Source organism: Patagioenas fasciata, chromosome 13 (assembly GCF_037038585.1).
Source record: "Patagioenas fasciata isolate bPatFas1 chromosome 13, bPatFas1.hap1, whole genome shotgun sequence".
Taxonomy (NCBI): domain Eukaryota; kingdom Metazoa; phylum Chordata; class Aves; order Columbiformes; family Columbidae; genus Patagioenas; species Patagioenas fasciata.
This window is the reverse complement of record NC_092532.1, coordinates 22,752,872-22,767,066: the sequence shown is the minus strand read 5'-3', so window position 1 is coordinate 22,767,066 and position 14,195 is coordinate 22,752,872. Positions and strand designations below refer to the sequence as shown.

Genomic DNA, 14,195 nt, shown 5'->3' with positions numbered 1-14,195 from the left:
GCAGCCCGGTCCCGGCGGGGTGCCCGCTACTGCTCCCTTTTCTCAGCACGTTTACTTCAGTCTCCACTTCGCTTCACTTGAAAAAAGACGTGGGAGTGTATTTGTGAAGGGAGCTACTCCACCATTGTCTTACAGTCATTTCAAATATTAATTACAGCACTTTAGAGCTAAGATGGGCCAATATATGTCCTACAGTATGTCATACGTTCTTGCAAACTCTTTATTTCTGAGGATTAATTTCGGGACGTCTCTGAAGTTCAGTGTCAGCTGTCTTTCTCCTTATTTTAGCAATCTGTTCAGAAGGGCACTTAAGCATTTGAACTCCATTTGCATTATACATATCTTTTGTTAATTATCAAACTGCCCTGCTCTTCAATACAGCGGTTTAAGCAGCAGTGTTAAGCATCCGGCCAAGCAGAGGCCTGACAGAGCCCATGACAACCCTTGCTGGATCTTGGCCGGCAGCAGCTTCAGAAATGACAACAGAATGCATTGCAAGCTCTCAATTCTCACCAAAGCCTGACTGAACCCTGCAATGGCAACTCTAAGCCTGTATCATCCTACTCAGAAGGCCCCTAAAATTTGTCCAGCCTGCTCCCCTGCCCAGGTTGAGAAGTGACGGTCAGGCTCTCCTAACCGCCCCTGCTCAAGAGGGAAAACAAAGAGCCAGGACAACCAAAGCAACCTCCAAAGCAGCCCCTTTTCCAAACAATCCCCATCAACGATCTGGCCGTAGGAAGCAAAAGCAAACACAATCTCTTCTTTCAAGCCCCCTTTCTACGCGCTGCAGCAGGTCCTGCTCTCCAGAGGGATGCTCTGATGTACCGACGGCGTCAGAGCTGAGTCTGAGTGTCCACCTCTCCCCTCTTGGTTCAGGGAGCCAAGGTGCTGCCCCACAGCTTCCCGACCGTGAACACAGAAGATCGCACGATGCCCTGACCATTCAGCTGATGGGCAGCAGGGAGGGTACGCATTCGGTGCATGGAACAGGATTCAAGTCTCTGTCACTGAGAGACAGGTATGTGAGATGTTTTTGGAGATATATCATCTTGGTACATTTCCTTTTTCTCCACATCAGTTTCTGATGCCTCCTGCAACTTCTGGATATAAGGAATCTGACTTATCTAAAGCATCCTGCCAGACATTAAAGGATTCCACAGGCACAGATGGGAAGACAATTGCTATAGTTACCTCACTACCAAAAATACCTGTAAACCAAAATAAGACCACATAAATGGAGGCAATACATAAGTAATGGTCCTAGAGAATTTCCACTGACTCAGTTTGTTGCAAAAGCTGCAGGATCCTATTAAAGGGGACTGGGGAGCCAGAACAAAGAACCTCACAAGCACCTCTGAAGCAACAAGTTCTTTTTCATAAACTGCCTGAAGCAGCTAAAGTAATGATCTTGCATAATGAGAAAGGAACAATGACAAACTTCTAGTCCCACAGGGAGCCTATTGTCTCACTGAAGTATTTCAGAATTTCTATGACATTTCGAAACAAACTGGATAGGTTTTCTACTTGCTGGAAGTGGGAATGGGCCTTCTATCTATTAAAGTGACAGCACACAAATACTTCTTCCCATAGCTTTTTCAGTGCCAGTTTTCTGTTATGTTAACTAAGAAATTTGTGAGTGATTTGTTTGACTGAGGCTGTTAAATTTTTCAAAGGATTAACAGACAGATTATTAGAGAGGTTTAAAAAGTAACACAGACCTCTCTGAAACCTTTACGTCTGGTCGGTAGAAAGGAAAAAATTCCGTGCATCTCCAGAGTGATATTTTACCTGCAAGACCTACCAAGGAATGGGAAAAGCCTTTCTCTTGCAGTTCTGGTTATACATGCTCTTCCCTTAGAGGAACAACAGGCTGCACGAGGCGTCTGCCCTGGTGACACAGCCACCAGCACCGTCTTGCGGGCCACCAGCCCCAGCTCCCTCTTACGTGCAGTCCCCTGGGTCACACACGGACCGACATCAGCCACTGGCCAACTCGGCCGCTCTTCCTGCAGCCCCGCTCTTTCCCTTGGAAACCCTGTTTTATTTAACTACTTAGCAGGTGATGGACTATGTGAGACTGTGTGAGAGTTGGTAGACCATTAACAGTGCTTCAGGAAGAGAAGAGAGAAATAATAGAGGCGAGAGAGGTTAGAAAAAGAGAGAAAGAAATAAAGAAATGTAGCAAGGACAGTTTATCTTAATAAGGACAAGGAGTTAATTTTCTCTGGGCACCTGCAGATGCACAAAGATTAGTTTTGGGTGTTTTGCTAATTCTCTCTAGTGTCAGCTGTGCAAATGGCCTTACAGCTAAAGCTGAGCCTTTGATTCCCATAGAATGTACAGTCCCCATGAATGTGTGGCCTTGTGTTGCTTTAACAGTCCTAAATTCCACACGGAAGATTTAATATTAAAGAATAACAAAGTCGGCCATAACGCTGTAGGTTGTAGTGTGCCAAAGTATAATGCGATTATAAATTCCATTCATTTGCAGAAGAGGACCATTTATTGCAAGTAGGATTATCGTTCACTAAAAATACTTTGTACAGGGAACTCATGAATTTATTCCTTTGATTGCAGCCTTTTGTATTAGAACCTGAAAGAGGGTCTAAGGGCATAGAATTAGGGATAAGGTGTTTGGGACTGCCCACCAGACCCCAGCAGACTACAGATTGTTAGTTTAGCATAAATAAAGCATAACAGGAGTAGGGAAGAGGCTTGAAAGGCTGGGATCTGCTGATGTTCCCAGGTCACAAAATCCGTCTTATGGAAAAGGACTGCATCATTTCAAATAGAAACAGACTCCCCTATCAGTATCTTCATATTTCGCACAAGCTTAAATATTTTGGAAGGGAAAGAGATTTTGCTCCAGCAATTGGCAACACAAAACACTGACTTATTATGTCACTGTATGACCTGGTATTCCACCCAATTTATTCCACTCTTGCTTTCCCATGCAACACAATGCCTTCTCACTAAGGATCCAACCTGTGACAGGCAGCAGCCACCACTGACTCAAATTCTGCGTTTGCACATCTTCCCTGGCACTGGCATGACCATTGCCATTGCTTTCAACCCCTCTAGAACAAAGCTGGAAGAGGGGGGAAGGTTCATTTATTTATTCCTTTCATTACAGTCTTTCACACAGAAGTAGTACAATGTGCATGAGTTGGGGGATGCAATGTTCAGGATGGCACCTGCTCCTTGATCTCTGACAACCCACTAGGAGGTTTTGGGTAGAGTTTATAGTCAGAACATCTTTATTTCACCAAAAGCTCCTGCCAGCCATTCAAATCAGTGTTCTTATGGGAAAACAGATGCAGCTCCTCCCGCCGCGATCCCTCGCATAGAGGAGTCTGATATCAAACCAAACCGCAGAGTGTGGATCATTTCAGAAATAAAGATGCAGACTGCTTCAGCTACTTGGTGACAGAAAAGTAAGAACACTTACCACCCCGCCTCCTGCCGAGTGAACCAGCACGGACATGCCTTCCCTTAGGTTGGCAACTTCAAACAGCATCATGTAGGCAGTTACAAAGTTCATGGGAAACGCAGCAGCCTCCGAGAAACTCATGTCATCTGGGATCTTGTAGACAAATTCTACTGGGGTACATACTACTTCAGCCCATGCATTGTAGTTTACAAAAGCCATGACTCTGTCTCCAATCTACAAACAAGGAAGAAAGCAACGTTGAGGATATTGGCTGCAACTGGATCTGTAGAGAGCAACTTGTAAGATGTGCAACTCTCCCATTCAGGCTGAGGGTCAGTGACCTGTTGTGATGATAATGATGTTCTGCATCTTTGGCAAAATAGCAGTTAACCTCCTTAGCTTTGGGCTTTTCAGATAAACACAATTAAAAAGAGTGAAAGTTCAATAGAACAAAAATATCTGAAGTTAAAGCCATGTCCTCTTTCTTGCTATACTGCTTCCCCGATGGAGCAGTCTCCATCATCGCTAACACAGATCATCTTCTGCTAGTAGAGCTCCCAAATAACAACCGGGGCTGTACACCTATGATAACTTTCATTTTGCTTTCTCAGTCTTCACACTAATTTAGAGCTCCTCTTCTTCTCTGTGCACTGAGAAAGGGAGGCCTTGTACCCTGCCAGACTGAGCACATGAAATGGTTCAGGAAACAATCATTTAGAAGATAACACCATCTGTATCCATTCTCCGCAGTTTTATTATCTTAATAACCGATTCTCCCAATACATTTCCACGATTGCCATTTCTACAGCCATGTGTCAGAGCAGAATCTGATCCTGCAACTTCAAATAAGCCGCCTTTAAACATCAAAAATATACCTCTGGATCCAGAGGCACTACTAAGCCTACAAAGCGATTTTGATAGGATTTAGAGGAGCAATGAAATATTCCTTTTGAATGCAACATTTCTCTACTAGATTTCTTTGGAAAATTTATAGCAGTGAAAGGGTATTTCACTATGGAGATACGAAGATTTCATGTTAATATTGCATACAGGGGGTTGCTCATAGGAACCTTTTGGAGGTCCAGGCACATCATATTCATATATTTGGAGACAGTGACTCCCCACAGGTGGGCAAGAATAATAACACGGGAACGGGAGCCGCAGTGTGGTAAGGCAGGAATAGCATGAAACTTCAGGACTGCATGTTTTAAGTAAAACTAAAAGAAGTTCTCCCCCCAAATATCTTTGGTTATCTGCCTGATATTCTCTATCTTACATGCTACAAATACCCACTAACATTTTAGAAATACTATGGGTTGCTCTTGGACTATTTAAGCTACATTCCACAGCAATGGAATAAAGCACAACACTTGTACCTTCAGGCGAATGTTTATAGCACAAGCACATTTTGGTCTCCCAAGTACTTTCATCGATTTAGCTCTGTGATATTGTGGGTTTGCTAAATGCTGAGGTGCTACTGACAGTTCTGAAGAGTTTGTCTCTTTCAGAATGAGGATGCTGAAATAGAACTGTCATTCCAATTTCACTGAAATGCCTCCTCCTTTTGAAACACACATTCAAATTAACAACGGATCACTGGTAACCACTCTGTGGTTCCCTTTTGCTGGTCGAGTCTAAAATCTAAATGCTGCTAGGATTAGTTAGTGAAGCTGTTATTATGTCCTATATCCTTGCAAACACACATAAACGATTACCAATTTTACTACACGGTACAGATTCTCGTCATCATGTCAGATTAGGCCTTAGCTCCTGAGAACCTTCCCCACAACCAGAGAGATCAGGCCTGATACATCTGAGTTTGGTAGGAATCAGCTTTTTATTTTAATGGGATAAGGAATAGTCATTTACACCATTATTCCATTAAAAAAGAAAGGCTTTCTTTCAATGTAAAATATGTTCATACACATCTCTGTCGAAATGGACTGCCATTCAATGCCACCATTTGTCATACAATAACAACTACAGCAAATGAAGACAATAAATGGCTGGCAATATCTCAGGTAGTGCAGACTAAGGACCAATAAGTCACATTTTTCCATAGCATGAAATCCCCACAACTTCCACGTGACTTGAACTGAAAGACATCTACAAAGGGAAATAAGGTCAGAAGATGCAGGGTGCAATCTTTGCCATTCCTGCCATCGCCATGGACAGGGGTCACAGCATACGTCAAGGCAATGACAAGCTCCTAATTCTGCAAAGAAATCCAAAAAGAAACCAAGAGAACCTTCCTGCATCTTCTCCTGTTGGCGGGCTCATACCTGTGCAAAGCATTATGGTGAGTGTTGACTCTTCTTCCAGATCACTCAAGCACTACCATGGCTATACGGGTTTTATGCAAAAAATAAAATATCACGGTTTGTTTCAATTTCAGGGAGTACACCAGAGTACAAAGATGTTCTACGGTCAAAACAAAGATACAACTTTAAAAGAGACCTAATATGTGCAGTCAGGTGCAATGTTATTCAACCAAGCACCATATGCTGTAGCCTCATGATGCCCTTTAGAAATAGCAAGAACTTTTACACTGAGAATGGTGACCTAGAGCACAGACTTTCTATACACTCTTGACAGAATCTTCTTTGGTACGGACCATAACTATAAACCACAGACACTAGAGTGGAACAACAGCAGCAGAGTTTTTCCAATAGCCAAGTTTTTGGTTCAGCCATTGTTTGTCACAAAAAGCATCCAAGATTACGGCTTGTTTCAAGGCAGAGATGGGGCAGGAGGGTAAGGTGGAGAAATGGCCTAAGAAGAGCTCATCGCTGAGACCCTACTACAAACTAAACTGGCCATTATCTTCTCAACTGAGAAATTTCACAGCTCTTCTGGAAGAGCAAAAATGTCACCTTTAAAAATATTTTAGGTAATTGCCTTCTTAAGATCAAGATACAATAGGAATTTGGAAATTACTTAATGACATGACTGACTCAGCAAATAGCGAAAAAAATTTGAAATAAAAACTTCCACTTAGGAGAAATGTGCAAGATTGGAGGGAATATAGATGTTTAACATCAATAATGGAATAGGAGATAGGGCAGACTGCTGTGTATATGTAATAACAGCTACTGAAGGGTACATTATGCCAGCCAGTTATGAAAGCTTTATTATATACATTAACTATTTGTCATTTATCACTATTCTGCTAGGTGAAATGGACCCTTTTCCTGAGTGATCAGAATAAGTCACGTACCCAGAACCAGAGTCCCAGTTTTCTCTATGTCTCATGAACACACGTGGCTGCAAGAGAAGTGCTTGTTGTAGATGGGGGTCTCGTTAACTCAAGATCAAAAGTTGGAACCAGTATCAGCAGTGCATGGGCTTTGAGGAACAGAGCAGCAATGACAGCAAACATGGCCAAGAACAGAAACTTCATCAGTTAACTCAATTTCTTCTGCTTTCTTAAAGCACATTGATCATGCTTTCCAGTTCCTGCTTAGCCATCAAGACACGCATACGGCACAAGGGACTTTTCAGGAAGGATTTGAGGGAAACGACAGTGGTGGCTTTAGAAACTAATTCAAGCGGTCATTCTCATGCTTGGGAAGCAACAAGGAAAAATTGCCCTTTCAAATCTTAACAAGGTGGTGAAGGCTGCTGTCGCTGGCAGAACAGAGGGGATTAGGGACAACACACTCAAGTGAACTGGCGAGTATTTAATCTTGCTCTGCAAACAAAGGAAATATTACCTCGAATCCTTTCACGCTATCTCCAAGAGCTTCCACAATTCCAGAGCATTCAAACCCAGGAACAAGCGGTGTCTTAGGAGGGTTGTCGATATTCCCCTGTCGCACCATCAGATCAATAAAGTTCAAACCACTGTAAAACAGAGGAAAGAAAATAAAATCAAGACTATTACCATTGATCACAGCAGAGAAGGAAAACTTGACCTGAGTGATGTGAAAGCCAGACAACTCCAGGGCAGCATTAAAAAGCTGAGCTCCACAGCATCATCAGAAGGACCCAGCAGACGCTCCCGTCCCGCACGGGTGGAACAGCGTGAGTTCGCAGCTGCTGTGCGGCCTCAGGCCGGGAGCACAGGGGCCAGGCAAACACAGCTGTCAGCAACCCCAGGGCTTACAGCACTGTTCCGCAGACACACAGAAATTCAACAAGGCCACTTAAAAATTCATACAGGGAAACGTGATTTCTATGAATGCATTACCAGCTAGCAAGGGAACCCAGTTCTGCTTAAGAAAAGCCCAAACCTCACACATTATAGATGTTTCAGCAACCTGATGTAAGTGTCCTGATCCCTGGTGTAAATGTTCTAAGCCCTGATGTGACTCCAGGAATGAATCTTGTGTTCGTCCTAGGCAGGTGTGCAGACTTTAACATGAACTTCTTCAGTGTCAGACAGGCTGTGGTTTTAAAACTGTTCCTCCTGGATAACTTTTGTACAGTTTTGAAAAAGTTAAATTTAAGTTTTTGGAGCTCCAAGGGTTGCTGCTTAGAAAGAAATACCAGTCTGCCCTGGAGCGGCAGTTGTGCAGAAAATATTGAAGCACCTTTGCTTTGTGTTTTATATGGTATCTAATTTTATTAAATAAAATGTTACTGTTTTCTAGGCAGCCACAAAAAACCAACCGAACACACACACACAAACGCGAAAGCCCACGAAACAAAACCAACAAAACAAATCCCCAACAGACAAAAGCCCACAACAAACACAAAACGAACCAAAGAACAAAACCAAAACACAACCCAAAAGAGGCACCGTGTTTATCTAGGATGTGCATATACTGATTGCTGGCTCAAATGCCATACGCACAGTTAAAACTTGTAAAACTCCTAACTAAATACGCTTCAGCATTAACCCCTTGTTCCAAAACACAGCCCCGTAGTTTTTGTTGGCCAAAACGGCTGCACCCTACCTCCCCCAGCTCTGGAGCTCAGCACACAGCCAGTCCTACCCGCACATATGGTACCAGCAACGGCGTGGATACATGAAATTAGTGATGGGCACAAGTGTTTATGAGATGGAGCTTTAGTCAGATCTCATCAAGATACACACAGACTGAACAGACCCAACGAAGAAGAAAGACAGAGTAGACACCCAGCATAAGCACAAAACAAGACAGCATTCATGAGATGTAGGTCACGGGGGGGAAAAGAAGGGAATCCCACCAAATGTAAATGATTTGTAATTGTGGCAGAGGGTTTAAGGGCAATGGGAACCCACAGCTTTTAGCTTTAGTAAGATTACAGATTATTTTTTTTAAAAACATGACTTTGGCAATCTAGCTTGAGAAACTCAGGATAAACGTTTAAAATGATAAAGAAACACAACCAAATTAGAAAACAAACAGATGACCCCCAGCAAAACCACCCCCACCACGTTCATCACAAAGCTCATCACATCAACCATCTAGAGGGTTAGGAGGGGTTTGGCAAAGTTAAGTTGGGAGCTTGGAAGTCACTTCAGAAAGGCCACTTCTCATCCAGTAGCTCAGATCTCTCTCTATGCTGCCACTGTGATGTTGATAATGAAAGAGGAATTCTGAAGAACCAAATGCCTGCCAGGCAGCCACCATTTGGGCGAAAAAAGAAGAGAACCAAACCAATAACAACAAACTATCAAAAACCCCCCAAACTATATGGCAGCAACCACTGTCTGAGTACATTGACTTCAGTGATGATCTCAGTCCATCTTTCCGCACTGTGATGTTTTATGGAAATCGAACTCTGTCCCATGGGAAGGGCAGCTGGAGGCCGCGTGGGGACACACACTGTGACGCCATGACAAGCAGCTGACAGACAGACAGACAGACAGACAGACGGCCGTGGCAGCGACCACAGCTATTTGATCATGGCATTTGATTACACCGCTGCAGCTCTTCCTAGAGCATTCATTCATACGAAATAACTTGTCAGTTTTTGAAAGGGCGTATCTGCAGCTTTGCATCTAATGACATAATATGACCAGCTCAGTTCTCGTTCTGTTTCCCTGTCATCCATCTTTAACAAAAGGCAGCAACATTAAATAAAAAGGGAAGTTAATCTCTACTACAAGAGCTCACAAGACTTGATACTAGAACAGGTGTGATAAGGAGAGAAAAAACACTACAAAACGTGTGCAATACCTAAGTCACATGTTTTCATCACTTTAATTACTAGGTGGAACATAGTGTTGATTGACATTTGTAATAATTTCTAGCCACTTTCTAGAGAGTTTCTTCTTCATTCACTTCATCTGTAATGTCCGCTGGGTCTGGTGTTGTCACATTCCCATTACTCTGGTACATGAGTTTGCTTCTGTTCTTTGTCACTTTCAAAGAGGGACAGAAATAAATTGGTTTATATTACCTGCCAAATTGGAACAAGCCTTATCAACACCAGTAGGCCTGAAAGCACAATTATGTTGTATCGTAAAATCAGCAATTTTTTTTTCTTTGAGTAACCCGGAGGGTCCAAAGACAAAAGGCCAGTTTAGTAACCGCCTCCAAGACACCCAACCTTACCAAGTCGTTCACTGAGATCTGACCTGGAGCAGACAAAGGGAAGCTTGGCTGCACAGAATATCACAAGAAAACATATCTCATGAAGAGTGATGGTTTTGGAGAATAAGCACAAGTTATTCCTGGTGCCAGTACAAACCAGCAAAGCCTGTTCTGGTTTGCAGCTGGAGAGCACGACTCCTGAACTCTAAGGGTACAGGCAGAGTGAGCAGTGTAAATGCAAAGCGATTCAGTGAGAGAAGGTGCACAATTTCTTGCGGCCATGTGGTTTTAATCCTAAATCAAGAGCTGGATGCACACAAAGATAGGGAATGATATGAATGACCAAGATCAATACACTGATCCAAGAATCTTTCTGTGAAAGGGCAGGGACAGTGGTGTGAACGACACAGGCTGGATTACTTGTGCATGTCTGGAGGCAGAGTTTATCATAGAAATATCTTTGCATCTGACTTTCTAAGTCGCCAATTCTGAGAATCTTGAATATTATTTTCTATGCTTGTGGTTTAGCTTTGCTGCGTTTTGGTGTTTGGTTTCTGGTGGCAGTGGCTTTGTGTGTGTGTATTTGGTTTTGTTTGGGTTTTTGTTTAAGTCTGGAAGGTCCTGTGCATAGAAAGCTGTAGTCTTGACTTCTTTCACCATCAGGGCAGCGAAGGTCAGCGTGGTTCTCCTTGCTCTGTCCCATGGCCAGGACTTTCCAGTGCAAAATAACAAACCATGCACACCATCCTCCACACGTTGGTTTGGAGAGGTGCTGATTTTGATCTCTCTTATTTCACTGTAAGACTCCACTGAAATTAGTTACTGAAGTTGATGAAATACAACAGAGAAAAGAAGAGGACCACTGAGTTTTACATTCTTAAAATCCTTCCTCGTACCCCTGGTCAGCAAACCGCTTCTTTTTATCCATAAACACCCACAGTATATGAACCAGCCTGCCTTTAAGAGCAAAACTGATAAGCTGTCTGCTATTCTGCTATACTTAGGATTTCTCTTCTTTGTTACCAGATTTTTAAAGTGCTGTTATCTCAGTCACAGAGCCAGAAGGGTCACTCCTGCCTCACTCCTCACGACGCACATGTATAGCGGCATAAGGAAGAAATAATTACAATAAAGAAAAATAAAGGGAGGTAATTGCAGGACACCATTCCTTATTCACACATCCTATCTGAAATACTGCTTTGGTTTGTTCTAGCTATTTTCCTAATGTTTTAAACAATATGTATACTAATGCTCTGCAGCCTGCAAATTACAATACAAACAAACACAGCAATTTCAACTGCTTCGTCATTATCAATCAAAAATTATTTCAGGAAATATGCAGAAGCTGTGACTCAGCTTGGACATTGATGGCTGTTCCATGTCTTAGTCACTGAATGAGGCCAACACATGACTCATCTCAGCTGACACATTTTCAATTGGACCATTGATATTCCAGACCTTCAAAAGAATTATCTGCCTTAGTGCTAACTGCAATATATCCTCTGTCTCCTCCATTTATAGTACCATACCACAAAATATGTACATACCATTTAACTCATGTATACACGATACAGCTGGTTTCATCCCCCAGTGAATGCAGAGACCACAGAGAACTTGCACTTTTTACTGATATATACTATTTACCATGCATGCACATATTCCTCTTAAAGGAGAGTTGATGGAGAAAAATAATCATCTATAAAGATGGTCCACTGCAAAACTGATTCAACTAAAAGCATCATTTGTCAACAATGTGTTACTAGCACAGCCCACCTTTGCCCCACGCTCATTCCCACACGCACACTACACGGGGCAAAGACAACAGACATTGTTGTCACTCAGTCCCCCAGACGAGACCACAAGTCCATCATCATCCCAATCAATCTCCTGTATTTACAGACTCGGGTCAAGAAGATCGGCAAATCAATTTTGCCTTGTTTGGAAGCGCACTTGGGTGACTGAGCCCATTTCAGCCCTGTGGCAGGACAAGCAGAGGCTGCACAGCTCCTCCGGCAGGACAGAACTCCCCAAGCACACGGGCTGTTGTGCAACCTGGCAGGAACTGCGAAGCGGTTACGTGGGTCTACGGATGTCAAACAGCAAGTGTGCAACTCGCACCGCTCATTAATGATAACGCAACCCGGGAAAGCAACTGTAGTTGTAGGAGAGCTAAATATTTCTGTTTTACAGCCAAGCAGGCAACTTGTTACTTGCGATACACACAAATCTTCTGCTTTGATGAAAGTGGAATTCATACAGGCACTGGACAGTGCCTTGAACCCCTCAGGTATTTGAAGGTCCATGTGCTCAGAACATTTTAAGTTTTGCATGTTAACTTTTGTTAACTCAATAGATGAAAGCAGGGGGCAAAACATCACTCAGAAAACACCACAAGGAATTACATCCGTCCTTGATAGCAAAATTAGCTACTACACAACTACTATGCTACCATTCTTTCTTACATCCACCTAGCCTGGAATTTCTTGCATTTCCCATTGTAACTAGTAGAGAAAAAAAAAGAGAATGCAAAAAATCTCAGCCCTTCATTTATTAGCCTTCATTCAGATTGACGGATATCACCATTTTTCACAGGCAACACCCTGGGGTGGGGAAATACTCACATAAGTCACAAACCTTATGATCCCCATAAGTACAGGATGGAAAGCCGGGTGTCTGAACAGGCTGAAACATTCAGTTACATTAACCTACCCAGATGTTCCAAGATCTGAAACACATCCACTAGATACAGAGTTCAAAACAAGCTCACTGCCTTATTCTAAAATCAACAACTTGGCCTTCACCTTGGAATTTATCTGTTGGAAGTACCATGTTTTCACACAGCAGAACAGGACAGCAAAAGATAAATCCCTGCCTATGCGAAATTTGGTCTTGGGTACCCATCAAGTTGGGTAATGAGATCCTCAAGTTGCTTCTGCCACTTAAAACAAAATAATTGTGTTTTCATGAAGGAACATGTGCAGTGAAAAGCAGCTATCTAGGAAGAACAGTCTGCTCCAATTGCCTGGGAAAAAAGATTGGCCTTCTAGGAAAGCTCGTTTTGGGATGCTACCAGATCACCAGCCTCTTGTCAACTGGGCACGGGAATTTACACCGGTAAATTACCCTCAGCTCCAGCTACGCTGTGGTGCCCGCTCCGGAGAGAAATGATGATGACTGAAGTAAGTGATTCCCAGGAGAAAAAGAACAGCCAGCATCAGAAGGGAAAGGGACAGGTGCTGAGCAACACACACAAGCTGGCATCCACATTTCTCAGAAAACAACAAAATCCTGAACACAGTTGGCCAGTTTTCCCCCCCATTTCTCCCTGATGGTACCACGAAAAAACCATTGATTTTTTTCCCTCCATAGCTGCTGCTGACCCACACAACCCCCCGGCTCTACCCATGCCCGCCCGGCACCGAGCGCCCGCAGCTCAGCCCGGGCTGGGTCCAGGTGCTGCCGCGGGGCAGGAAGCGGCAGCGGCCGCTCGGAGCGACGCTCCCCACCGAGGGGAACCACGAGCGAGGGAAGTTGCTCAACGGCCGCCCGGGAGGCTGCGGGGCTCGCACCGTGCGGGGCTCGCACCGCCCCGGCATCGCCAGGACCCCCGGCCCGCCCGCCCCCCCTCAACCGCCCCGGGGATGGAGAGGGCGAGAGGCGATACTGGACCAGGCTTTGACGCGGATCTTCAGCTCCCCCTCCTGCGGCTCCGGCATGGCTTTCTTGGACACGCGGAGCTTGTTGAGCCCGCCGAAGGCGGACAGCACCACGGCTCTCATCTCCTTCGTGTCCCCAGCCCGCAGGCTGCCGGCGGCGCTGCCCTCGGCGGCTTCCTTGCCGCCCTCCTTCTCGATCATCTGCTCCGTCTCCTCCGCCCGCTGCGCTCCCTCCTTGGCCATGGCTGCGGCGGCGGCTCCCGCCGGCTGCTCCTGTGCGAGGCGGTGCCGCCGTGCGGAATGGCCGCGGCGCGGAGCAGCACGGCGGCGCCTCGGTCCGCCCGCCGCCGCAATGCACCGACTAGCTGCGCAGCGCCATCCGCCGCCCCGCCGCGGCGCCCCCCCGGTGAGTGCCGGCCGGAGCGGGAGCGGGAGCAGGGCCGGGCCGGCACGCCGGCGTCGTGAGGGGCGCGCCCGGGGCCGCCGCCCTGCCGAAAATCGCACCTGGCGGCCGGGCGGGGCGGGAGTGCCCTTGAGGCGGCTTCGCGCTCGCTCCTGTGTGGTGGCCGCTCCGCCCGCTCGCCCTCCGGAGTGGGCCCGGGCTCGACAGCGGGAGCCGAGCGCCTGAAGCCGCAGGTAGGAGCC

General features: G+C 45.1%; 1 protein-coding gene across 1 annotated transcript in view; it reads right to left on the bottom strand.

Moving 5' to 3' along the window:
• VAT1L (vesicle amine transport 1 like) overlaps positions 1-13,887 on the bottom strand; it is a 50,224-nt gene extending 36,337 nt beyond the window's left edge. Inside the window, exons 1-3 of the mRNA XM_065848483.2 lie at positions 13,564-13,887; positions 7,144-7,273; positions 3,449-3,664 (exon numbers count right to left, since the gene is read on the bottom strand). Of these exons, the coding sequence (XP_065704555.1) occupies positions 3,449-3,664; positions 7,144-7,273; positions 13,564-13,793 (576 nt within the window). The 5' untranslated portion in view covers positions 13,794-13,887. The remainder of the gene's footprint in view (positions 1-3,448; positions 3,665-7,143; positions 7,274-13,563) is intronic.
• Positions 13,888-14,195: the final 308 nt, after the last annotated feature.